General features: G+C 31.2%; 1 protein-coding gene across 1 annotated transcript in view; it reads left to right on the top strand.

Annotated features, from left to right (window-relative positions):
• Nucleotides 1–2,732: 2,732 nt before the first annotated feature.
• LOC111628504 (cholecystokinin receptor-like) overlaps nucleotides 2,733–26,273 on the top strand; it is a 70,467-nt gene continuing 46,926 nt past the window's right edge. The window contains exon 1 of the mRNA XM_023372305.1: nucleotides 2,733–3,114. Within this exon, the coding sequence (XP_023228073.1) occupies nucleotides 2,763–3,114 (352 nt within the window). The 5' untranslated portion in view covers nucleotides 2,733–2,762. The remainder of the gene's footprint in view (nucleotides 3,115–26,273) is intronic.

The raw sequence follows: 26,273 nt of genomic DNA, 5'->3' as shown, positions 1-26,273 counted from the left end.
TAGCAAAAAATAAATAATTAATTAAAGTTTTAATTTTAATTAGTTTTTAATTAATTGGGTCAGTCAGGGGCAGAATGCCCCCCCCCCGATTTACTGTATATGAACTTTTAATGTAAACCGGAAGTCACGTTATTTCAATTCAAAATTTCCCCTGAAAGCAGTTAATAGATGACCCGCACGACTTTATTGTTAAAGGAAAAGTATGATGTACAGGGGCAAGACACTACTAATTTGAGGTGGAAAGCATATATTTTAAATTAACTAAATTAATAATATAATTAAAAATTTCAGCTCCCAGCTCTATCCTAAAAATTAAGCTTTTTGCCATTTTATAATTATTAATAATATGAACATTTTAAAAATAAAATCCGGTAACAGATGGTGCCACAAGCAATTTTAACTTTTTTGGCCGGGAAAGTTAAGCAACTCGCTGCTGGATTTTTTTTAATTATTAAATATAAAATAAGAAAGGTAATTCAGTTTTAATATAATAAATACATGTTTAATTTGAATTTTTTTTTCTTATAAATTTAGTATAATTCTCCAAAAATTAGGCATTTTTAATGAAAGAAATTTACGTTATAGCTGCTAATTGACATTAATTAGAATTAAATTTAATTTTTAAAGCATCAAATATTGTGAATTTATATAAATTTATGCATTTTTTTTTACATAGGAATACTCGGAAGAATTTAAATTAAAAAGTCAATTATTACAATTCAAAGTTTCAAATTAAATTTGAATAATTAATTCGATTTTCACTCGAATAATATTTGAATTAATTATTCAAATAATTTTCCAAAATATATTTATTTATTAAAGTCATTTCTCTCTACATTATTTAATAATCGCTACAGATAAATTGATTGTAGGGATAATGCAAAAAGATAAAGAAAATTTCAAGGAAATGACCTTGCAGTTTAATTATTATTATTATTATTGGGCTGCAATTTTCAAATTGTAAGCCTATACATTACTAATGTCGTCCGTCTGCATGTCTGTCCTTCATTAATCTCCAGAACGTAGTTAGAAAGATAAAAATTAAGACCAGTTATAGAAATCTTTGTGGCCAGATACACCAATTAACTATATATAAAATTCCTATCTGGGCCGGAAATTACGTGATTTTCTAAATTAAAATATAATTAAAAATTGTAGCCCAGAATAATATTTAAATTGAAATCACGTGATTTCTAATCAAAACCGGAAGTTTATATACAGATAATCGGGACCTACTACCTCTAAGCTTTCCACATCCGGTCTCGAAACTGTGAAAGGACAGACAAACAGACAGAATGGATGCCAGTGAGAATTTATGTCTGCAATATTAAAATTTCAGCCCAATAATTTAATAATAATTGACTTTACTTTTAAAATATTATATGTAATTTTTATCAGGCCTTATTAGAGGGAGGCCCACNGGGCGACCCGGGCTACTTGTATATAATGTATTACAATATAGTCTATATATATATATATATATAACAGAATTACTAAGTATATTAATGTGTATTTTAATAAGTTAAACGTTAATATGCCATTAGGTAAGACAGTCGACTGGAACCACCCGGAACCACATACTTTTATCAGTGGCGCATTATAGCTTCATAGGTGCACGGGCAAATTTGAATTAGGGGGCCCCGTGTACAGTGTTGAATTTAAACATTTTTCTTCGGGGTCATATTTGGGGGAATCCCCTGGTATCTCATTTGTTTTTAATACGATCTCTATCAGGCTAAGTTCTGCATTGAGTCAGTGCGCCCTTCAGCAATCTAGGGCCGTACTTTAAATTTTGATATTCTAACTACAGTAATGAGTTATGAATGATAGATTCGTGGTTGCTACAGGCAATTGCCCTTTTTTTCCCCCATGGGATAACGCGCCACTGACTTATATAAAGATGTTTATACAGTATTAACTCTTATTTCAAATTATTTCTAATGATCCTTTGTATTATTACTCAAAACAATATGAATAATCATACCAGGTGATATTTTGTGATGAAACAAGTAAACTTACAGCACTGTTGATACTTATATAAGGATTGTTACGTATTTATAAGCTTAAGAAGGATACGACTGCAAACACTTAAATTTATATAACTTACTCATTTATATTAATGCTTTTGTAAAATTTATCACGAGAAAATTTCAAATATTTCTCAATATTCTCTCTTCTATTAACTGACAGAACTATGTAAGAGTAATCATACCAAGTGATTTTTCTATAATGAAACAATATAGGGATAATAAATTGCATGCATTGTGAATACTTTAATAAATTGAAGTTAGATACTGTGTGAAGTTATACATTTATATATTGAAGGACAAAAGAATAACACTTGTTTATTCAACCGGAAATATTAAATTTATAAAAATTTATTATTTATATAAAATTTTATTTTCCATCATCTGACAGAACCGTATTAGAATAACCACACGAGATGTGATTTTATCAATATTAAAATTGCACAAAAGGAGATAAAAAAAATAAATAAATTTAAATGACGTAAATTTTTTTATAATCGGAAAGAATTATCTAATTTAAATATTATTTTAGAAGTAAATTTTACTGTAGTAGCAACAGCGTCAAACTTCTTAAAGTTGTCAATCGATCGATGCTTCGACGAACATCCGCCTCTGTCGCTGTAATCGTTGTCTTGTCTGACGTCACAACCAGCTGAGAGAAAAGTGGAAAAGCTCCTAACACATTGCCAAGCTGACATTAAAGATATAGAGTGAGGAAGATTAACATCCTCCGTAATGTTGCTTAATAACAGCGATTGGATAATTGGAGATTCCAACGGAACCATAATAATAAACGATATCAATAACGAAACTTTATCCCTGTACTTTTCATGGAGCGACGATGCTCTGTTAAGAATATGTCTTTATTCCATAATATTTATTTTTGCAATTCTAGGGAATAGTCTTGTCATCATAACTTTGGCACAGAATAAAAGAATGAGGACTGTCACCAACGTGTTCCTCCTCAATTTGGCCATCAGCGATCTTCTTCTCGGAGTTTTCTGTATGCCAGTCACTCTTATTGGGGGACTTTTGAGGGATTTCGTCTTTGGATCTGCTATGTGTCGACTTTTTCCCTATTTACAGGGTAAGAATGCTTTTAATCGCTCTAATATCCGTTGTAATTACTTAAAGTTATATAGAGAATTTCCACGTATTTTGATAATTAAAGCATAATTTCATTAGTTATATAATCTTGAAAACGTGAAGTTTGAAAAAAATTTTAATATATTTATATATTAATATTCGAGTATTCGATCATTTTTAAATGTTAAGATATTTATTGATGTTTTTGTGAACGTCTGTACGAGTATTTTGAATTTTTAAAATATTATTAATAGAAGAAATATAAAAGAATTTTATAAATGTCTAATATATTGGATGATCGTAATGTATTAAATGTTGTCTACAGAATATTTAGCAGTCCAAATGCAACCAAAATTTGGTATGGTGGCATTTCGGGACACGCGGAAGACATTTCCATAACAGAAAATAGTACCAAAAGTCACCACTGTGGCACTTTTAGCGCTGTAAGTTGTGCGATCCTACTCCGTGTGATTTTTGTTACATCTTGGACGTGTTGCAGTTTGGCAACGTCGAAAGACCGATTCACACTGCGCTTGAGAAGCGTCACAGAGGATCAATTACGGTCGGCATTGAACACGTTATTCATTGTCTTCAGGTTTTTACACCTTTAAAATGGGGACCACATTGCTTGCATCGCTAAGGTTCTCTGTATGGCACATTGCACAAATAAAATGTTGGTTGCTTGAAGCGCCAAAAGTACCATAATGGCGAGTTTTGGCAATCCAAATTTGATTGCAACTGGGCTGCTAAACATCTATATAGACAGCGTTAAATAGGGGTATTTTACTCTATATTGTAAATTTTCTTCGATTATAATAAATAGAAAAATTTGAAATGCACTGATTTACACATAAAATACAATTTTAAAAATTAGAAAAACTTAAAAAGGACTTCTAAAGCATTTAATAAATCTTAACTACAGTATTTTATTGATAGTATAATATATAAGTAAGTAAGTTATATCAACGATTTGTGTATGGAGTTCATCGACATAATTACAGAAAATATGAAAAATCCGTTGAAAAATTGAACATTTTATATATTTCATGCATAAATTACACGTTTATCATTAATGCTATCAAGTTTTCAAGTGTCACATACGCACGCTTTATAATACCCTTATATCCTTAGCATTTCAATGTTGGAAATTTCAGTTCGGTGCTACAAGCAAAATCAATTATAGTCGAGTAAATACCGTTTGATCGAAATTTAATGGAGGAAAGGCAGGAAAGATCCTCTTCTATATCATAGTCAATGCATCCTTTCATGCAATCAAAACATTTTAATGCATTACTATTCGCCATTTTCTCTTAAAAAAAATGAATATTTCAAGCCAAAAATATGGAAGTTATTCTTCTTTACCGTTTAAGTTAGTAAAGAAAAATAAATTTGTATATAATTTTATTATATTTTTTTATAGCAAAACTTCTTTATATCGACCTATTCGATATTTTTCTAAGATATAATAATAATAATAATAATAATGTACATTGTTTATACAGTACTTCTATGTATCAATATATAAAATATAAAAATAGGTTTTTATATGTTAAAATTCTGATTTTTATTTGAAATTTAAAAGAGTTTTATTTATTGGGCTTCAGTTTTACAAATTCCTAATGTCGTCCGTCCGTTTGCTGTCCGTTCGTCCTTCGTTAATCTCGAGAACTGAGTTAGATAGATGGAAATCGAGACTAGATACAGAAAGATTATTTTTAAATTAAAATAATATATAATTGTATGAAGTTAGAACTGTCGATATCCTTTGATGAGTATCAAACTGTAGCTTTACACGAGAAGGTATTTAGTTAAATTGATGAAAGCTAATGCACTGACAAATCAATTCACCGAAACATAGAAGAGCGTACTTTGTTATACACAATACGTCATCTTAATTAATGCTTTATTGTATACAAATTTAATAAAGTAGGATGTGACTTTATAAAATAAAGTACATTTATTTCGTAAGATATTCCTTGTCTTAAGTTTTAATATTTAATGTACAGTCAAACTTCAATTTAGCGCCATTTATTCGCCTGCAAGGTTAGTAAAACGTTATATCGAGATTCGGCTATTGTATAAACATGCTTATCTGAACATATACACATTATTGTATATATGGCTTGTACAAACATACATTTATATAATAGAGCCGAACTTCGATATAGCGTTACCCCCGATAAAGCGTCAAGAATACTCGCGAACGAATCTTGTCACCAAATTACGTGACCTTCAACTGTCAATTGTCTATTGTACTTCGGTTTAGCGCCACACTCGATTTAGCGCCAGTTTCGGAGGCGAAAACATGACGACCCTTGGCTTTACAGTAGACCACAGCTTTTAAATTTACAATTTTATTACACTTAAACGTTGAGTAAATGTAAATCTATGAAGTTACTTAAGCTCAATTTTTTAAATTAAGTAGGAAAAATCGCATAAACGAATGAATTAGTAAGTAAAAATGGCCTTAAATTAACTTTATGGGTTCATATATATATATTAATGGAAAGCGAAATTAATAGAAAGCAACCGATTGATCGGTGACGCAAGAGATGATCATCATTTTGATGTCACAATGTTTCCGATGGTTTCTGGAGCGTGTTAATTTTCTACCGATTTAACACAACAAACCAGTGTCGAGATATAGAAAATTTGCCATAGAAAATAGGCAGAATATTATATTATATTATCCAATTAAATCTACAAATGTTTTAAAGTATTTAAATTGATCGTCGTGGCACCGAATTACCGTGTATATCTATTTATAGAATTAAAACAATAAATAAATAAAAAAGAAAATAATTTAAGCACTATTCATAATATCAGAAAAGCAATTAAATTTAATTTTAAACATATTTTCTCCGTAATAATAATATAACTTTTTTTATATATTTTTTAATTTTATAAAGTTTCTTCCCCCTCTTAAAGATGCACGAAATTCTTTATCTGATTTTTACATCTAGAAAAGTTGTAGAGAAAAATTTAAATTTTTATTTCGTATAAGATTCCACAACGTATTTTAATCTATTAAAAGTTTACGTAAGAGCTGAAATTTCTAAATTTATTTATTATTTTTTTAGAATTTATAAAAATAAAATGGTTTTTAAGAGGGGTTGTATATGCCACGTCACGCTTATATTCGAGTTATAAAGCGCTTTAAAGTTAAATTTTCATAATTTAGATTATATCCTACATCAATTAATTAAATATTTTATATTTTAAAGCAATATTTATTCATAAATATTCAAATAAGATTTTTATATCTATACTTTTCTATACGACACTGAAGTATCTTCCCGTCCTCTTCGTATAAAATATTAAGTAAAAAAATCTTAAATATATTTAAATGCAAAACTATCATAAAAAAACGATTTCTATTTATGTAAATTAATTTTAAATATATAAAAAAAAATTTAATTCGAAAATTAAATGTTACAACGTTAGTTTGAATTTCTTGTCAGGAATAATTTGTTTAAAAATAATTCCAAGTTTTGTCAAACTAAATTTGTTCCATCTACAAGCCAAATAAAGCTAGAAAACTGATTGTAGTAATTGAATTAAGTCACTTCAATATCCTTTATATGAGAGAAAATAGAATATGTGCAAGTTTAGCGAAGAGGAAAGTGCTTCTTAGCCGCCTCCGAAATGGTCATTAAGATACTATTACTTGGTAATTTGTCCGTGGGATGCGAAGTTTGTCTGCAATTTTTTTTAATCAGAATACATTTGAATAAATAATTCTATAAATTAATGAATTATTCTCAAATGATGTTGACTTCTCTCCTTACTTCTCCTCTTGTAAACACGCAAACAAGAAACGTTTAATGATAATGATCCGTCTGTATTCAAACGCGTAATTTCCATATTTATGTACTCAGCAGCAAGTTTCATTCGGTTATTGCCATTTTATTCGAGAATTAAAATATAATAAATGTAGTAGATTTAAACAAAATTGTTGTCCCTAAGTTTTAGAGCTATTAAATTTCATAAATTGCCCATAATTCTAACGTAGGGATTTGTTTATATCTTAAATAAAATTTAAAAAAAAAAGATAGAAGTGATTATTCGAGCAAAAAATGCATTTTATAAACGTAAGCAATTCGTTATAATTCCTTTAAGATAAAAATTAGAATTTAAACTTAAAATATTAACGTCGATTGGTCGGTGAGATGGTTTTCTTAACGCTGATTGGCCGAATTTACATAAAAGAATATAAACCGATCATCATACTTTCCCTATATTATATATTACAGTCGGGAAATTAAAAACAAACAAACAATAAAAATAACAAAAGGTGCCTGTAATTGTAATATAAGGGATGTGGTTTACAGTTAAAATAACTAGGAAAAAAATGATAGCTTATTAGCAGTATTATTAATTTTTGAAACATAGGCGGTTCTCTGTAATTCTTGTAAGATGGAAATAAAAATCAGCGTAAATTGACAGATTTTCTTAACGCTGATTGGTGGAGATGTCATTTTCTGGACAATGATTTGTTACGGAAATTTAAATCAGCGGAAATGGGCGTAGCTATTCACATCAACCAATTAATATCATTTTACCAAGTTCATTCAAATTTTCTAACCAATCACTGTTAAAGAAACATAACTTCGTTGCTTGAAGTTTAAAAATTGCCAACAAATGATCGACTACGTTTCATTGTATTAATTTGAAATAACTATGTAATTATTCTATTAAAAATCAACGAATTATTCAAGAATAACGATCAAAATTTAATTCGACATCTAAATTTATTCATATATTTTTATTAATCTATATATATAAATGGACGTGTGTGTCGCTATATTTCACTTTTCAGCCAAAACTACACATCGCACGTGAATGGTGTTTGTATGTGGTAGTAGCCCCAAGTCTCCATTCGTATACTATGGTGGTTGCGTCTCGATAGCTATAAGGGTGCGGGAGATGTGGGCTTGAATGTGGTTGACTTCGAAGATTTTCTATTTCGATTTTAAAAATGTTCGAACCGTTTTAAATTCGAATTGGTTCGGTTATAGAACGATTGTAAACGTTCCAGAAAATTGATCAAATTGAAAATAGTTCGTTTGACTGGACGTAAAAGTTCTCTAATTAACCTGGAAACGGGGAACCTTATTCTTGCATTCTGTGCTATAATGGTGTGGGAGATATGGGGTTGAAAGTGGTTGACTTCGAAGATGTGTAACAATGGAAGTGTCAACAATAGAAGTGTTAACAGTGGAAGTGTTAACAATGGAAGTGTTGAGTAACAAAGGAAGTGTTAATATAAAGCGGCATGCAAGATTTACAGGCGGTTTTTGCGTTTTTGCGGGAAATCGAACATATTTTTTAGACTCGTGTAAAAATTACATACAAATAAAAACCCAGCGAAGTGGGTCTTTGCAGCTAGTTTCTAAATAAAAAAGAAAGTTCTGAAACGTTAAAAATTCGCCGCTAGAATTGCGTATAAATATATGATTAAAACAAACGAATAATTAGAAAATTTTTTGAAAAATAATAAATATTTTATGCTTAAAATTAACCAAATTTAATTGAATTTAATAATAAATGTAACAATAATTAATTTTTATGCTGATCTTCGCAGACACGATGAGAATTATTTAAAAAAAGAAATGAAAGATGGAAAATCACCAGAATTTTTATTTATTAAATTTACGCTTTCTATAATATAAATATTTATGTTATATCACTAGAGAACACGTTAAAGATGCAAAGTCTTTAAAACTAAGCGTTAGGGAAGTAAAGGTGTTAACATTTTCCATAATTTATAAATGCGTTGTGCAAACAGTAATTAGTGAGGGCCGAGCGCTGTCATGAAATTCATCAATTTTTATTGTTCTACGCCATTAAATTATTTATAATTTTTTTTTGTTTTTTTCCTCTTAACTTTTTCGCAATTTTATGCAAATCGATTGCTAAGTATTACGAAAGAATGCTGAAGCGTTGATGTTGAATTGTTTATTAAATACTTTTAATGGGATGACGTCTTCACAATCAAGACACTACTAAAATCGAGATCTAAAAAATTGCACAATACTCTCGATTTTATAGTGTCTTGCCCCTGTACATCATACTTTTCTTGTTAACAAGAATATCGTGCAGAATGGCGGATGTCAGTGGGAATCTACAGGTCTGCAATTTTAAAATTGCAGCCTAAGAGAGTTGCTAATTCGAATTAGCAATTTAAAGAAGAACAGACGGAATTTATAGGTCTGCAATTCTAAAATTGCAGACGTATAATTCCCTCTGCCCTTTTTTAATCGCGAGAACAGAGTTAGATAGATAAAAGTCGAGACCAGGTGTAGAAAGCTTACGAGCCGGAAGCACGATTAACTATATAAAAACGTCCAGTTTGGACCGGAAGTTACGTTATTTTAATTAAAAATTTTTTTATCAGAACAGAGTTAGATAGGTGACTGGCACGACTTTCTTGTTAACAGGATGTGTGATGTGCAGGTGTAATACACTACTAAAATCGAGAGCGTTTTTTTATCTTTAATTACAATACATAAATGTCACATTTTATAGTAAAATAACTTTTACATACCTAAAAAAATTTAATTATTTCATTTAATATAAATTAATTCGAAGTGATTCTAACTACAAGATGGGAATTAATTTGAATGTGAGAATTATGAACTGCTCGATTTTTAAAAGGTGTTCGGTGTTCTGGAACTTCTGCTACGTATTCGAATAATTCTCGAATACATTACAATCCTTATGCATTCATAATACAGAGATCGAGCCAGTTCGAGTTCCAGAAACTAGTGTCTTCCTTATCAAATCTCATTACAATAACACTTAGATTAAGTTATTCTGTGATCTGGCTTCTCGAGGAATTCTAATATTCTAATTTACTTTAATTTCTGTAATTATCAACAAGTTAATCGAATTGTTTTCGAATACCCGGTACTAGTTAGTTAGTTACCTGTTTCCGTTGTTTTCACGAATTACATTCGTTGCTTTTTCTCGAGAACTGGTTTTCGGAAACTCATAAGTTCTCGGTTCTTAAAAGTATTTAATTCAAATAAAAACCCTGGTCAGTACGGGGCCGTCGAGTACTTGTAAAGGTCCTTGGAAGTGGTCTACTACAAGTCTCTAAGTATTTTTCAGGCCGCGGGAAATTTCAGCTCCACCCCTTCTCGACGGCCCTCTGTCTGTATGACTCCTATCACCTGACCTTCGTTTCTCTGAATGGGTTCGAAATCGATTTGAGAGTGCAGTTTGTCACGCTCTGCGATGATCGTTTCTACCTTTTATACAATTGGAGTCTTCATTTTCCGCATTAATCACGCTAAGTTACTTTCTTCCGTTTCCGCTTTGGACAGGTTTCCTGTTCATAGTAGTATATTTAACACAGAAAATCGTTTTATTCAGGTTTTATTGTGAAAAAATTTAAATGAAGCACTTTTTAATATAAAAGTATTGAAATTTGATAAGTAGATAAGGTTTTAAATCCATATACTTCATTCGACGACAAGTTCGGATTATTACAGATCGAATTTCTTCTTTACTGTGGGGCATTTCTTCTTTACTGTGTGGAAGACAGGCACCCGTTGTTTAGGGTAAATGTAGGAAAAATACTCTATATTTACTTTAAATCACGGGATCTTCTCATATTCCTAGTGTGGCAATATATATGCTGTAGAGAAGATGTATATCTAACAGTTCAACCGAAACGCTTCTGTGGTATGTCGGAGATGCCACTAGAGATAGAGAGAGAGAGAGAGATGCCCGACATTTTAAATTTATGTTATTAATATACAAATTTATGATTTTCTATATCGCACGTTACCCTTCTCTCTATTGGATATTTTTACTTTTATATTTTATCGATCTGCTTATCAGTATCCACGCAGCATCACTTTTTATCCAATGTTTCCTTTTTGACGTTATGTAGATCTATGCAGAAAACTACTAATTCTTTAATAGTCACTATTGTTTTCTACACGAATATAATTTTTCCTGTTTTCTTAAAAATTTTAAACATGTTAATAGTTATTTATTTTTATTTATATAAAGAAGAAACTTGTTTATCCAAAACGGTTTTTAAAACAATACCGTTGTACTGTACACGCCACAGATCATAATACGCAGACCAAACTCTCCACGTAACTAGAAATCGCTAATTACTGTGTCGATTGTAGCGCCACGAAACTAGATCCTACAAGTAACATTATGTTAGATTTTTAGTGTATTAATTTGCCTTCAAATACTGCAATTTAATTATAGTGTTTACTGTTCGTTAAACTATATGTACACAATGCTTGATGTTGTACAGTACATACGTACACTACACACACATAGACACACGTTCTACACACTATACATGCTCGTGCAAAGTACAAAAACAAAGGAATTTCTGGATTTGTCCAATCAAGTTCGGATAATCGAGCTTCAACTGTAATTTATTTTAATTTAATTAGGAATTTTCTTTTATATTTTTCGTTAAAAAATAATTGAAACGAATTAAATTTTAGATAAATTTTATTTAATATATTTATATTATAGACTTTTTTGGTTTAGAATCAATGTCAGTGAGTTTATAAAGTGTATCTCTACATACACACATGTATTATCTATAACTAGAATTTCTGTATATAGAGACTTTAACGTAATATATAAGAATAATATAAAATAAATAGGAGTATATTTTTAGAAGTTTACTATAATATACTTTAAACTGTTGAATAAAACAATAGGGGTATTTTTATAAGGGGAGGGGGTTATTGAAAATGCAATGAAAGGCTAAGAGAATGCAATAACCAGACTTTGCATTATTCGAGTATTTTTAAAAATAAATTTTAATAATTTATAGTTTTTTTAAGCTAATTTATCACGAAATCACTACGACAAGCAGCGAATTATCTCTGACTTTTTTTACAGCTAACCCCTCTGCATCCGTGCTATATCGAGGTGGCGTTATATCGAGCTTCGATCACACTTATATTATCGAGTTTAATGTGTTACATATTTTTTTCATCAATTTTTCACGTTAGTATTATCCAGTATGCATCCAGCACGCGTAGGAAGCGACGCGACAGCGAGATCGTCGACTTCTCGCGTCGTCGCGTTCGATAGCGATCGATATTTTAAATATAATTAAATAAAATTTCCCACTGGCTGATAAATTGTTTCCATTGTCTAAGAACCGGATGTCTCGTTTTTGCGGTAGGTAGTCGAAAATTTGTTAAATGACGACTTCCGAAGGCGATAATTTAGGAAAGAATCTCTGTAAAGATGGCGATTCGCTCGCGTGTGAACACGTATTACGCGGAATAATCTCCGTATACAACGAAAAGATGAGCACGAAACACGAGCAGTAACCGAGGTATGTTTTTTACACGACGTGTTATTCAAATGCGACTTTGCAATCGCGAGAAACGTGCAAGTCCCGTGTGAATCGTCCCGTATTTTATACAGGAATGAAGAGTCGAGAGTCGGGAGTCATGTATTCCCATCTGCCGACTCCCCATCCCTGATTTTATGTTTATAATAAGAAAATTTTAAAATAAATCGATTTTTTACTTAAAATTCACTTTGTTTTATTTAATAATCCTTTTGTTTACAGCAAATTCCTGCTCGTATCTTACGTTTTATCAAAGTAACTTTCGAGTATCAACAAATTTTTACCCTGCTGAACTTTGGAGTAGGCGTAAATTACGTGTTTCTGCTTCGTTTTGACAGAAAGATCTGCTTAGACTTGGTGTAGGAGTGACAGAATAAGGATACGGCTCTGTGATACTTTAACTGAAAGTTTCAAAGTCAACACTAGCATTAAAAATATATATTTTTAGTTTCTGTGTGATGTAACTACTTTAAATTTGTTTTTATCAATGAAAAATTACCTCCCAGCCCAAATATTTTTACATTTTTGGACTCGAAGAACCTTAAAACATTTAAAAATGCAAAAAAAGTTGGGGGATTTTTCTGTATGTGTGGATATTAATGTGGGGGAGCACGATTTTATTCACTCAATTTGAAGCTTAATAACTCCCGTGCTTTTCGTCGAAAATTTCTGAAATTTTGCAGGATGATTTGCGTATTAGGGAGAAGTATTTATGAAAATTTTCATAAAAATCGGACTAATATCTTCGGAGATATTGCTCCATCTTTTAAATATCTCCCAAATCAATGACAGGAAAGTCTAACGAAAGAGTTGTCAGCATTTTAAATAGTTATACATAAGTCTAAACAGGAGAAAAATGTTTCGAGAATTTATTCTTGCAAATTTTTTCAATAAAAATCCACTTTTTCGGTTATACAACTTTGGAGCGCGCGATCCACCAGTTGAGAAACTGCTATGTAATTTAATCGATAATCGAATTCGTTCCGCTAAGAAAAACGAATTACTCGATTGTTTTTTTCCCCTTCTTTCAATATTTAGAAACTTAAATGTTTAAAATATATTTTTAGATGTCTTATTATTGATCCACGACGAATGTAAATACGGCGTTTTATATAATATTCGCATCGACAGTTTTTCTACTTGAAACTTCGATTCTTCATCCATTTTAGTCGCAGATTTATGAAATTATATAAAAATATTTGCGTGTATAATAATAATAATAATAATAACCACTCGATATTGCTGTGAATTATAAGAAATTGCTCTTCTGCTATAAATAAATAATGCGTACAGCGTGAGGGACAGACTGAGATGCTTGGAAATCTCTATAAAATCGAAAATCTGGTAAGAATATTTAATGTACAATTATTTTTACTTAATTAAAACATGTTTTTATATTTAAAATACAGTCCAAACTGCTCTTATTGGGCGTACACACGCTCGTCAGATAAATACGAGCACACAAGAAAGATGACAGAGCATGAACAAAAGATTCTAGAACTGAATTATTACACGTGACTCGATGTTTAAAGACTTAACACGTTCATAAACTCATACAGACAGGTGTAAAAATACACGTTAACACTCAAATCAACACGTACTGTAAGCATACAACATCGTTCTTACTCTACAATAGAGGAATTTATGTATTAATGAACACGCCTATCGCCGAGTGGTAAATACATTCTATCAATAATACATACAGACACACGCGCTTACGTATTTCTGTGTCTGCAAGAGCATTTATCACACTTAACAGAATTAATAAGCGAATGTTTCTTTGCAGAAACACGAGCGCATCATTTACAAACATTTTAAATTCGGCCGAGTTTCGCCTTAAGGAATTTATCAAATTATGTTAATTAGTATTTGTTTAGGTCTCCATTGTTTGTAACAGAATACACAGGAAATGCCATTTAATAGCCGCTTCTAAATACGGTAATTGTTAATGAGTTAAATGAGTCGAATTAAATGTTATCCTAGCATTCGTTGTCAATACCGTCGACCTGTCTGTGTGTCTGTCTGGTGTCGTCTTTTTATCTTATTGCTGTAAGTGCAGCCTAAACAAGAATATGAAGTCTTATCTGTGAGGAAATTTGAATTTTTTCGTAGTAATTCGAGAGAATTGTGCAGTAACTGCCGTTGATTGTCGTTACTATAATACTTACGTCTTCTGCCTATTTAACGAAAATAGCAATTAAAATTGCCTTTTTTTCCCTCATCAAATAATAACTTTATTTATATTTTTAATGTAATTTTATGTTAATAACTGCGCTGAGATTTTCATAGCTCCTCACTGTCGTCCGTCTGTCCGTCTTTCATTCCTCAATCTCGAGAAATTAGATGAAAATCGAGACCGGAAACGAAAAGGTTGGGGAAGGAAACTTCCAGACTGGACCGGAAGTTACGTGATTTTTAAAAATTGCCGACGTTACGACTCATTTTATGTGTAATTTATGCTGTTTTTTAAAAAAATTTTTGATATTTGTCCCCCTTATGGTTTTAGAATTTAATTTTTGAATAATTTTAGAAGACATTTTTGTAAATTATTCTGTAGTTTAAGAATTTTACTAAATTAAATCTATAGACGGATTTAAACAGGGAAGTTTCTTTTCTGTAATAACGACCTTTAACCTCTTCTGTATGCTGACTCGACAATAAACAGTAACAACAATAACCGTAATTTTTATAAAATTTCGAAAAGAAAGCAAACATTTTTAAAAATAATTTTGAAGTATTTTTTTAGAAATAATGGTGGACATTTTGTTTTCTTTTTTTTTAGAATTTTTGTTCACCCTGCAAATTTTAGAAAAAAAAACAGGTAAATTTTTAGTGTTTTCTTCCTTTAAAAAGCTTTAAATATATTAAAAATATCGATCAGAAATGATTTAAATAAATTTTATAGCGCAGTTTTTAATCGATTAAAATATAAATAAGTTACTAAAAGTAGGTGCATTGTTATTTTTTGAACGAGCATAAATATGTAAATAATTATTCTTTAATTAAAATTATTGCATAGTTTATCAAAATATATATATAGGCCTATATTATTTTATAAAATTTTTAGGCTCAGGGGCATTGAAACGCCGAAAATGCTAAAAAATTGGGGGATTTTTCTGTTCGTGTGGGCTGACACGAATTTGTTCACCAAGTTTGAAGCTCAATAACTCTCGTGCCATTTGCCGAAATTTTCTGAAATCTTGCGGGGAGATTTGAGTGTCAGGTCCATTGATGCTATTAAATTTTGGTGGTTAAAAGTCGAAGGGGTGGAAAAATATAGTCACGTCTCATATCTCTAGTGGAGTCGAACTTAATGAAGGTTTTTTTACTCGTTATTAGCACTTATAATTATAAATAAATAAAAAAAGACTCGTCTCTACCCTCGAAATTAAGCTTTTTGCCATTTTATAATAATTAGTAATATAAAAAAAATGCTTTAAAAGAAAATCTTACAACAGATGGCGCCACACGCAATTTTAACTTTTTTGCCAGGAAAATTACGCAATTAGTTGCTGAACGTTTTAGAGAGACATGCCATAAATGTAGTAACTTCCGTTTCCGGTTATTCATTCGTGCAATAGGGCCTAATGTTTAAGGTCGTTTAAAGAAGTTAAATATTCGGCCCTAATATAACAAAAGAATATAAATATTAGGCACCGTTTGCACGTGTGCATTAAGCACGTGATTTTTTTTTTTTCGAGATAAATAAATAAAAAGTAGAAATTAAGTAACTTCCGTTTCCGGCACGGGACCATTACGAAAATTGGCACGCGTCATTGCATCACACGACGTATTTTCGCTAACAAATCGTTTACATTTGTTAAAACGTTTTCTATTTATGGTCGATACAACAGCTGGTCGCCCACTCACGCCCCAGACATAACTTCAAAACTAGTAGACAATTCTCATTGGCTACATTTCCCCCACGCGCTGTACTTATCAATCAAACATTCAGCATATCGATTTTTCCACCAAAAACAATACTCGTCCCCCTCACACAGGAAGCAACGACACGGGACTATACGTCACCGTCCATTTTTTACTTCATTTTGAAGTAAAACTATTAACTTTCTAGCAAAGGTCAAAGGTTAATGAATAGGAGAATCGTATTTCCCAGCCGTCTTCGCTCGTAATCAAGTGTTTAAACGAATGGAAATAGTAAACGACTTGAAGTTACTTGTATCTGATCCGCTATATCGAGGTTACGTCTTTAATTTTTCGATGATATTATTAAGTTAAATATTATCAATTAATTTTCCCCATATACCGTGTATTTGTTTATTAAATTCTTGTAACGGAATCCCGTAGATTGGATTGTTAAATTAGTCGGAAAGTCACTTCTTTCGGGCGTGAAATTATCAAGGTTTCAGCAGAAATTTATAGGAAATTGTGAAATATATATATCAATATATACAAACGCTCGTGTAAGCCAATTAAATACGTCACACCGCTTTAGGATTTCGAGTTTTGCCTTTTAATTAAGTTCTTATTTTATCGGAAATTAATTCAATTTTAATATTAATATTTTATGTTATTATTTTGCACGTGATTCTTTAGCAAGTGGAGAAAGCGCTTCTATATCGGATCCGTACGTTCGTCTGTTTGTCTGTTATCTCTTTACACGTGTCATAAGTATAGTTTGAGCTGCCAAAGAATAGACGTGATTCAGCCTCAGCTGGAAGTGTTTACGTCAGACGAAAGGGGTGAAAGGAGACGTGTGTGTAACGTTAGAATTTGTAAAAAAATAAAACAATAAAATTATAAGATGACTCAACTCCCTGGAAGTAGCCACGTGTCATCTCTTTCGGCTGTGTAGACTCTTCCAGCTCATGCTGACTCGTGTCTACTCTTTGGTTACTCGGACTATAGTAACTAGTTGTGGTGTAGTAACATGCAGTGTAATAAACGAACTATTATTTATTGTGACATCATTACAATGCCAGGCTGCAATTTTTAAATATCACAAATCAGCCGGTCATCTGTCTAACACCTTTCGGGAATAATTTTTGAATTAAAACAACGCGACTTTCGGTTTACATTAGAAGAAAGTATAGAGTAAATCGGGGCCTTCTACCCCTTAGGTTTCCTTATCCCGTCTCGTTTTTTCATTTATCTAACTCCATTCTCGAGATTAAGAAAGAACAGACAGACAGACAGGGTGGGAATTTGTAGGTCTACAATTTTTTTAAATTGCAACCCAATATATACACCACTAACAGAAGCAGTAGTAAGTACAACACTTGAAAATTACCGGGCTACATACATACAAACACACGAACTTTCTGTTAAGCACGCATACGTAACAGAAAGTTCGTGTGTTTGTATGTATGTAATCTGGATTTTTGTACTTTTGTTTGCCTTTTCGAGAGAGAAAATACAATTTTTTGCTGCTATTATAATTATTTTTTTTTTAATTTTTGCCGACGGTATACAAACATTACAACTTAATAAAACTTTTAGTTTGATATTTGACATTCTCTAGCAACTATTTAGATTTATAAGCATTGAGATTTAAGTGGAAACGACTTCCTTTGAACCAGTTAAACTCAATGCAATCCTCTTTGAAGGTAGTTGCACATAATATAGCCATTCAGCTTCATCTATTGAATAAATTCTAAGTTTCCTCGACTCTTGTGTCAGGTGTGAATTAAAATCTACTTTCTACAAAATGCAAAGAATTGGAAAGAAGAGAAAAATAAAAGATGAAGTTTACATTTAGCAANATAAAAAATAAAAATGTCACATTTGATATTTATGTAATAATCTTGATAATAAATTTTTGCATGTAATTGATATCAATGTTATTCTAATGAATAATTTTCATTATTAATTTTTATACATCGTCAGTGAAGATGACAGTCGATCCGTTTGTTTGTCCGTAGAAAAAAAAAATTCAAACAATCTTAACAAAATTTGATCGACGTTTTTATACGAGAGTTAATTTAAAAAAAAATTTTTTTTTTGTGATAAAGTCGCGAAATTATAAACAAATTTGAATTAAGTTATTAAATATGTTTGAAATTTCTAATTATAATTAACTTTTAAGTTATTAAATTGCATGTACAGTACGTGTGTTTAATTATTATAAATAGATATTAAATTCTACTTATTTTAAGTGAACTTAATGGGATATTTTTCCCTCTATTTTATCGAGAAGCGGGCTTTATCTTACGATCAGACCGACAGACTGTCATTTGTTCTGATGCCTATATCGATAGAAAATTGACTCGTAAGGTGAAAACACCGTAGTAAAATTTAAGTGTAGAAAACATTGATGCTTATCTTAAAATTGAGATAAATTTTCAATTTTGGAGAAAAATCCCTCAATCCTTGTTGAAAATTATTTCTGTGATTGATTTTTTTTATGAAGAAAGAGATAATTTTACATAATATTTTTCAATATATTAACTCCAAGTTGTATTAAAGATGACAAAATCCGAGTTTAATTAAAATGTATTTAATTTATAAATNTTTTTTTTAATAAAACTTCCATATTTTGATGTAATTTGAGAATTTTTTTTATGTAAAAGCTATTTAAAATCCATTCAAAGAAGTTCATCTGAAATTAGAATTTTCTCTTTCAATGAATCTTTGAAATTACTTTTCTACTGTTTTAAATTGATCATTGTTAATAAAGTTTTCTGTCCGTTTTTTTTTATTATTATTTTGAAATTACTAAACCTGCGTTTTTTTCCCTCCTCTTTCTTTTTATGATTATTAATTTCGTTTTACTTTCCTTTCTATTATACATTGCAGAAGGAAAATACAGCGACAGATTAAAAAATGACCCCAAGATTATTACATTTTTGGGTTCGGGGAACCTTAAAATGTCGTGAAATGCAAAAGAGTTCGGGGCTTTTTTGTGTGTGTGGATGTTAGTGTGCGTTTAAGTGCTTTATACACCCTTATAATACGGTTTTTAACAATATATATTCTTTATTTTTGAGTATTTTATACTGATAAAATATGATATTAATTAAGCTGCAATTTGAAAAAATTATAGACCTATAAAGTCCCAATCTGGTGTCTGTCCTTCTTTAATCTCGAGAACGGAGTTAGATACATAAAAATCAAGATAAGTTATAGAAAACTTGGGGGCAGAAGGTGCCGATTAACTGTATACGAACGTCCGGTGTAGATCGGATATCACGTGATTTAAATTCGAACATTTTCCCCAAAACACGGTTACGTGATTGACCGGCATGACTCTGCTGTTATCAGGAAAAGTATGATGTACAGGGGCAGAGCACGACTAATTTAAAACCGAGAACATATATTTTAAATTAAATAAATTAAAAATAGCAGACTGGCATTGTGACGATGTCACAATAAATAATTGCTCGTTTAATTTAGGTGTTTAAAAAGCATAAACGATTTTCATACATTTACATACGAAACGAGCAAAAACTATTGTGACATCGTCGCAATACCGGGCAGCAATTTTTAATTTATTTAATTTAAAATATATGCTCTCGGTTATAAATTAGTCATGCTCTGCCCCTGTACATCATACTTTTCCTGATAACAGCAGAGTGATGCCAGTTGTATATTTAACTCCGTTCTGGGAAAATATTTGAATTTAAATCATGAGATTTTCCGTTTACACCGGAAGTTATTGTACAGTTAATCGGGACATCCTGCTTCTCGTATTTCTACATCTGGTCTTACCTGGTCTTAGATTTTCCGTTCTTGAGATTAAGGATGGAGAGACAGAGTGGGAATTTATATGACTACAATTTTTTCAAATTGCAGCCTAATTATTGACAGGTGAAACGTTATTTCACATCGATATTAGAGGAGGTATATTACAGCATACGTTTAAGTTATACAGTATTCTTCAACTAATATTTATTTTAAGCTCGATAGCTTGAAGGTTTATATTCTCAATTAAAGTTTTCCACGCTTAGAATACACTACAGTTAAGTAAAATAGCTCACTGTGACGTAGGTAAAATGTATTTTCCCTGGTTTAAGCCGACAATTTCAAGGCAGGAAATATCTTTATCGGGTGCAGAATAAGGGAAACGAGGCCACAAAGAATTCTTTAAAGCTCTGTAGAATGTGTGTTGTTCTTTATTATAGATAAAGGATAACAAGGCCATGAAAGAACTTAATTAAATAACTAGCTTATTTCGTATTCACCCGTGTTATCACGGGATTCTGTTAAATGCAGGAGCTGAAAAGAGATTCCAAATGTAATCGAGGTTAAATAAATTTGCGAATTTCTCGAAATTCTAAACACAAAGCCGATCGGGTGGCGTAAACAAAGATAGAAAACGATGACGTCGACGTGTATATATTGATATAAACCCTTCTAGACCGGAAGTCACGTGATTTTAATTCAAAAACTTTCCCCAGAACGGGATTATGCAGACGAACTCTATTATTAAAGGAAAAGTATGATGTACAGGGGCAAGACACAACTAATTTGAGGTGGAGAGCATATATTTTAAATTAAAAGGAAAGAAAAGCAAAAACTTCTGTAATTATTCGGTTAGATACGATTCTTAAACAGTTTTATTATAAGTTTAGCTTTTTAGCTAGTGTTTTAACTAGTAGAAACGTGTATCTATCAAACGTAATAAGTATAACAACTGTGACGAAAGATTGCAGTTGCCACGTGATACAGTAGTTAGGTATCGAATTAGTTAATTCTATTTCTGTTTGTCGTTTCTGATTTTAATCTTCTGTAGATAAACTCGCTCCGTATTTATCCGTGTAATACTTTTTTTTTATTTGTTAAATCCTCACACAGGTACTTTACAAATAACAATTTACAGTACAGCTAAATAAATAAAATCTGTCATTTGTTGTTGAAAAATTAACGATTTACCTTCACCAAGATGTAACGTGCGCAATATTTAGTTCCACTTTAACAAACAATTAAATTATTTAATTTGAAATTAATAAAGTAAGGTTTAGCAAAGCTCCTTACTTTGTTTTATTACTTTTAAATTAAAGTGAAATAAAGTAAGATAAAGGTAAGGTAAGCCATGATAGAGCTTTATGCCTTACCTATTTTCCTCTTTATTTTCTCTTATTTCACTTTACCTTTCCTACTTACTTAACTACTTATACAAGTGCTTTACTGCTGACAAATAAGTTAAGATATAGATCCTTATCTCGTCTTACTAATAATGCTATTCATTAGTAGTCAAATATAAAATAAGTATAAACATTTTAAAATAATATAGATTTAATCATTCAGTAAAGATTTCAATTATACAAAAATGGAGATAAATAAAAAATATTTTATTCTCTAAACACTTAAATGGATTTGAACAAGTAAATATATTTTTTACAAAATAAAAATCGATAAATTGATTAAAGTTTCATGTAATTTTGTTGAAAAATTAATGTCGAAGACGGGGATATTTTTACTTCTGACTCGTTTTTTTTCTATCCATTTATCGTAATTGATTGATAAGAAGATCTCGTTGGATTAAAATCATATTACATTTTATTATTTCTTATCGTTTTTATTGTCACGGCTTATTCTTTCTCTTTATTACTCATAGAAATCTACGAACTACACCAGAAGTTTTCGTCTCAAATAATGAATCTAGATCGCAATTCTTCGTTTAATACACTTAAATGTCACGACTTTCCGGCCGATTGATGTCTGTAAGTGATTTAAACAATTACAAATACAATTGTGGGGAGCGGGGGATACGTTCCTAGACGATAAAGCTCTAAACGAGGTCTTACTTTACGTACAGTACATTAAATGATATTGTCATTAGCAATTGTGAGACCTTTAAAAATACATTATTTGAGGAATGGATCCAGGTTTTATTCTTTATTTTACATACTTTTTCAGCTGTTATAGCTATACTACCGCGTGGCCAAACTTCTAGACCCTTTTGAGGCTCTTGTATACGGGATCCCTCCCTCTTATTATTTAGGGGTAGGCGTGGGGATCCGCAAATTTTTTGGGAGTTAGCAACGTAGCGACGTTCTACGTTTTGATGCTATACCTCTCTTTACATAGAAGCACCAAAGTCGGACCTCTATCCCCTATAAATAGGCTATATATACAGTAAATACGTTATATATAAAATACCGTAGATTTAATGATGCTCTCAATCTATCTAGCTTTAGATTTAATTACGTTTTGCTTATCTATCCGTAGATTTAAAGCTACCCTATCTATCTAGATATCTGACGTACTATGCTCTAAAGGTTTAATGATGTATACCCTTTAACAATTTATGGAAAATTTTCGGTGGAATCATCAGAAAATCTTTCTTAATCGTTGGAGGCACGGCCTATAACGTCGTCACAAAGTAACTCGATTACTCATTCATCATAAGCATCTGCAGTAATGACTTAATAATCATTTCTGACCAATCAGCGAAACGGACACTTATCGTCTTCGATCTCTCCAAACTTTATCTCTAATTATACCACCGAAAAGTTATAAATAGATTTAATTAAGTTTTTCCACCATAAATTAAGAGCATTGTATGACGTGGAGTGAGTTCCAACCGATAAAAAATGGGCTTTTTGTGATTTAACCGTGACTAATTATGCACTTTTATATCTAATGAAGCCAAGTTGGCTTATCGTACTTACTTATATGGTTGATATTTTTAAAATGCGCATAATAATTCATAAGTTATCTACAGTTAAATACGTAAATTTTGAGAATCTCTACGCGGAATTTTACATAAATATGAATTAGTTGTTAGACCAGATCATTAGACCAGTCTCACTTTTTGATTTATTCATCTGCTAGTGTCGAAATTGTAATTTATACCACGCCATCATCGTGAATTACATATTTTAACACGTAAATTTACATGCCAAAAGGTGGACGATGCATCAAACAAACAGCGAATTGGCACGACTTTCCATAATTTAATCAACGAAAATATAAATCAGGGGGTGGCAATTTGTTCGCAAATATTTTGGAAAGTTGTAATTATGTTCCTAATTTATTATATAATCGTTTAAATCACGATTAATAGCTTTTTAATGCATTTTTAAGAGATAAGTTGCGGTGATCTAACTTATCTCCTTCGGATACGATAACCGGTAGCCATATGCTCTTCCTCCTCCCTGTGTAATTATTAAAAAAGAAAATTCATCATCAGAAAGTGATTAATCGAAGTTCTTTCGTGTGTTATTTTAAATAAAAATTCATTATTAAAATACTGTCGTCTATCTGTCCGCCTGCCCTTCGTTAATCTCGAGAGCGGAGTTATATAAATGAAAAGTACACAGTCAGTGTCTCGATTAGGACTGACAAACGGACGGACGACAGCGGAAATTCAATTTTAAAACTGCAGCACAATAATAATATAAATAAATATATTTCTTACGAAATTAAAGAAGAATTTTAATAATACAGTATTTCTAGTTCTTTCGCTGCAAATTAATTTTATAAATTCATTTTTAAAAACATCTCTCATACGCCTTTAAAATGTATTTTTGTGTGTTGTACTACGAGCGAGTCGTGTGAAGCGACGCGACCACGCGAAGCGACGCGACAGGCGCTTCCGATGGCAGCGAAGTAGTCGCAGCTGGTATTATAAATTTCTTAAATTTAATATAAAATTTTTCTTTCTTTATATTAAATTAATCAAGCGTTTTTTTGGTAAAGTTTGTGTTTGATTTTCTGAACTTTTAAGTAGAAAATTCAACGGGAAATCGATAGGTTCGGATATTTTCTAAATTAAAATAAGGCTCGAAATCTTCTCAGTTTAATAATTAAAAATAATATTTAGTTTAGGTGTTAATCTTAAAGAAAACCCGAAAAACTTCACGTGGCGGTTGCCAGGAGCGAACTCACAACCACTACAAACGTTCAGTGGTTTTATCCACTCGGCCACTGGTGAGCTAAATATGTTTTAACGTTGAAACAGGCCTACTTTACAATATTAAAGGGCTTACAATTGTTGTTTATCATCTTCGAGAGAGAAATCGAACAGGAACCGAGAGGAAAAATCTATATTTTTGGCAAGAGTTGGCCTTTGCAATCCCCGAAACCCGAAAGAAATCGCAACAGCAATTGGTAATGGCACCATTTTGTTAATTCGTAATCTTACAGTTTTCCTAGCAAAAGTTTACTTCGGTTTTACGGGTTTTGGAGATATCTTAAACAATATTGGCACATAATAAAATGTCATTTTTATACGCAATAACATTAAGTTAAGATCGTAAAGAAGTGAAAGGTACGAAAAGATTTTTATGACGCCCGCTAAATATTAAACGACGATCGCTCCGAGAGATAAAAATGGGCGCGGACAAACAATCGCACGTTCTTAGATTTTATAAGTGTATTAGCTTGTAAATTGGCGAAGGACTTCCCGTCTTCGTTAGAATTTCGACATAAAATTGCTTAAATAATTAACTAAACCTGAACAATTTCTTACGTGTTTATTACATACACATATTGTGTATATATGTATGTTTAATACGCACGTCCATCGGCAATTTTACGCATCATTTGAAGTAATTAGAAAGAAATTTTACGTCATTTTAGTTTCTTAAATGTAGTGACAATTTTTGTTTCCGTTTCTATTTATTTGGAAATTAATACTGTATTCTGTTCCTGATTTTCCTATGTTAACATGCTAGGCATTGCTAACAATCGATAGTTATTCCGCTCGTCTATCGACAACGAACCAATATTTTGAAAATGATGCGAATTGATATGACATTTAGTGTTCGGATCACGTGATACAATAACGGAATCGTCGACAAATAACGTCATGGCCTGGCAAGTTTATCGGTCGTTAGTACGTGCCACAAGACGTAATACACAGGGTTAAACTCTTCACGTAACTAAAAATCTCTACTTTGTATCGATTGTAGCGCCGCGAAACTAGATCGTATACGTGACATTACGTTAGATTTTGAGTAAATTAATTTGCTTCGAAATATAGTAATTGAATTACAGTATTGTTGGCGAAATGTTAAATGCCAATACCAAAAGAGAATTTCTGGATTATCTGAAAAACCCTGATCCCATCAAGATAATTGAGCTTTACGAGTATTCATTTTCACGCCTGTTTCTTGTGTTCTTTATTTTTCCGTGTTTATATTCGTGTCCGTGTTTGTGTCTTTTGTGTTATTTCTCGTGTTTATACTTGTTTTTGTACTTACCGCTCCTGTTCGTTTTTCGATTAAGTTTACTCCTGTTTATTTTCCTGTGAAGCACCGTGTTTGGTTACTCCTGTTTCTCTTCATCTGCACGTTTAAATCTCCAATTTTTTAATGCTTGCTCTTCTTTACTTTCAGCCATCTTTTTCCAATTATATCCACGTTTATTCCTTTATATTTATGCTTGTTTCTACGTTTATTCTTGTCGTTAGTCTTTATTTACGCGTTTATCCTTCGTTTTCTTTCCGTATCTGCACGTTTATTCCTGATTTTTGTCTTTATTTTTGCGTTTATTCCTAGTGGATATCATTACTTTAGCTTGTACTTCTGTATTAATTTCTATTTTCGTGTCGATTCGTCGTATTTACTTTTATTTTCCGGTCGAACTAGACGTTATTTTTGAAAGTCTAAGATGGGTTTTCGATTAAACACTGCATAAAAATAAAACAAAAAGGCGAATTTTCAACCCCTTATTTCTTTATCTCCGTCTTTTAAACACGACAGGAGACTGATTGAACACTTAAGATTTTAAAAAATTAATATTCACGTCACTGATTTCTACAAACGAAAGCAATCTCCAAAGGATAAAATATTGATCTGTTTTCTGTTCAAACTGCTTTTATTAATGCATTCCTGTATAAAAAAAAATTGTAAAGAACTTGAAAGGATATTTATATTTAAGTTTATATTTTATTTCTCCTAATA

The sequence above is a fragment of the Centruroides sculpturatus genome, unplaced genomic scaffold (assembly GCF_000671375.1).
Source record: "Centruroides sculpturatus isolate CEXI.00-Female unplaced genomic scaffold, Cexi_2.0 scaffold615, whole genome shotgun sequence".
In the NCBI taxonomy this organism is placed as follows: Eukaryota; Metazoa; Arthropoda; class Arachnida; order Scorpiones; family Buthidae; genus Centruroides; species Centruroides sculpturatus.
The sequence above is the reverse complement of the archived record's forward strand: the minus strand, read 5'-3'. Positions and strand labels throughout refer to the sequence as shown.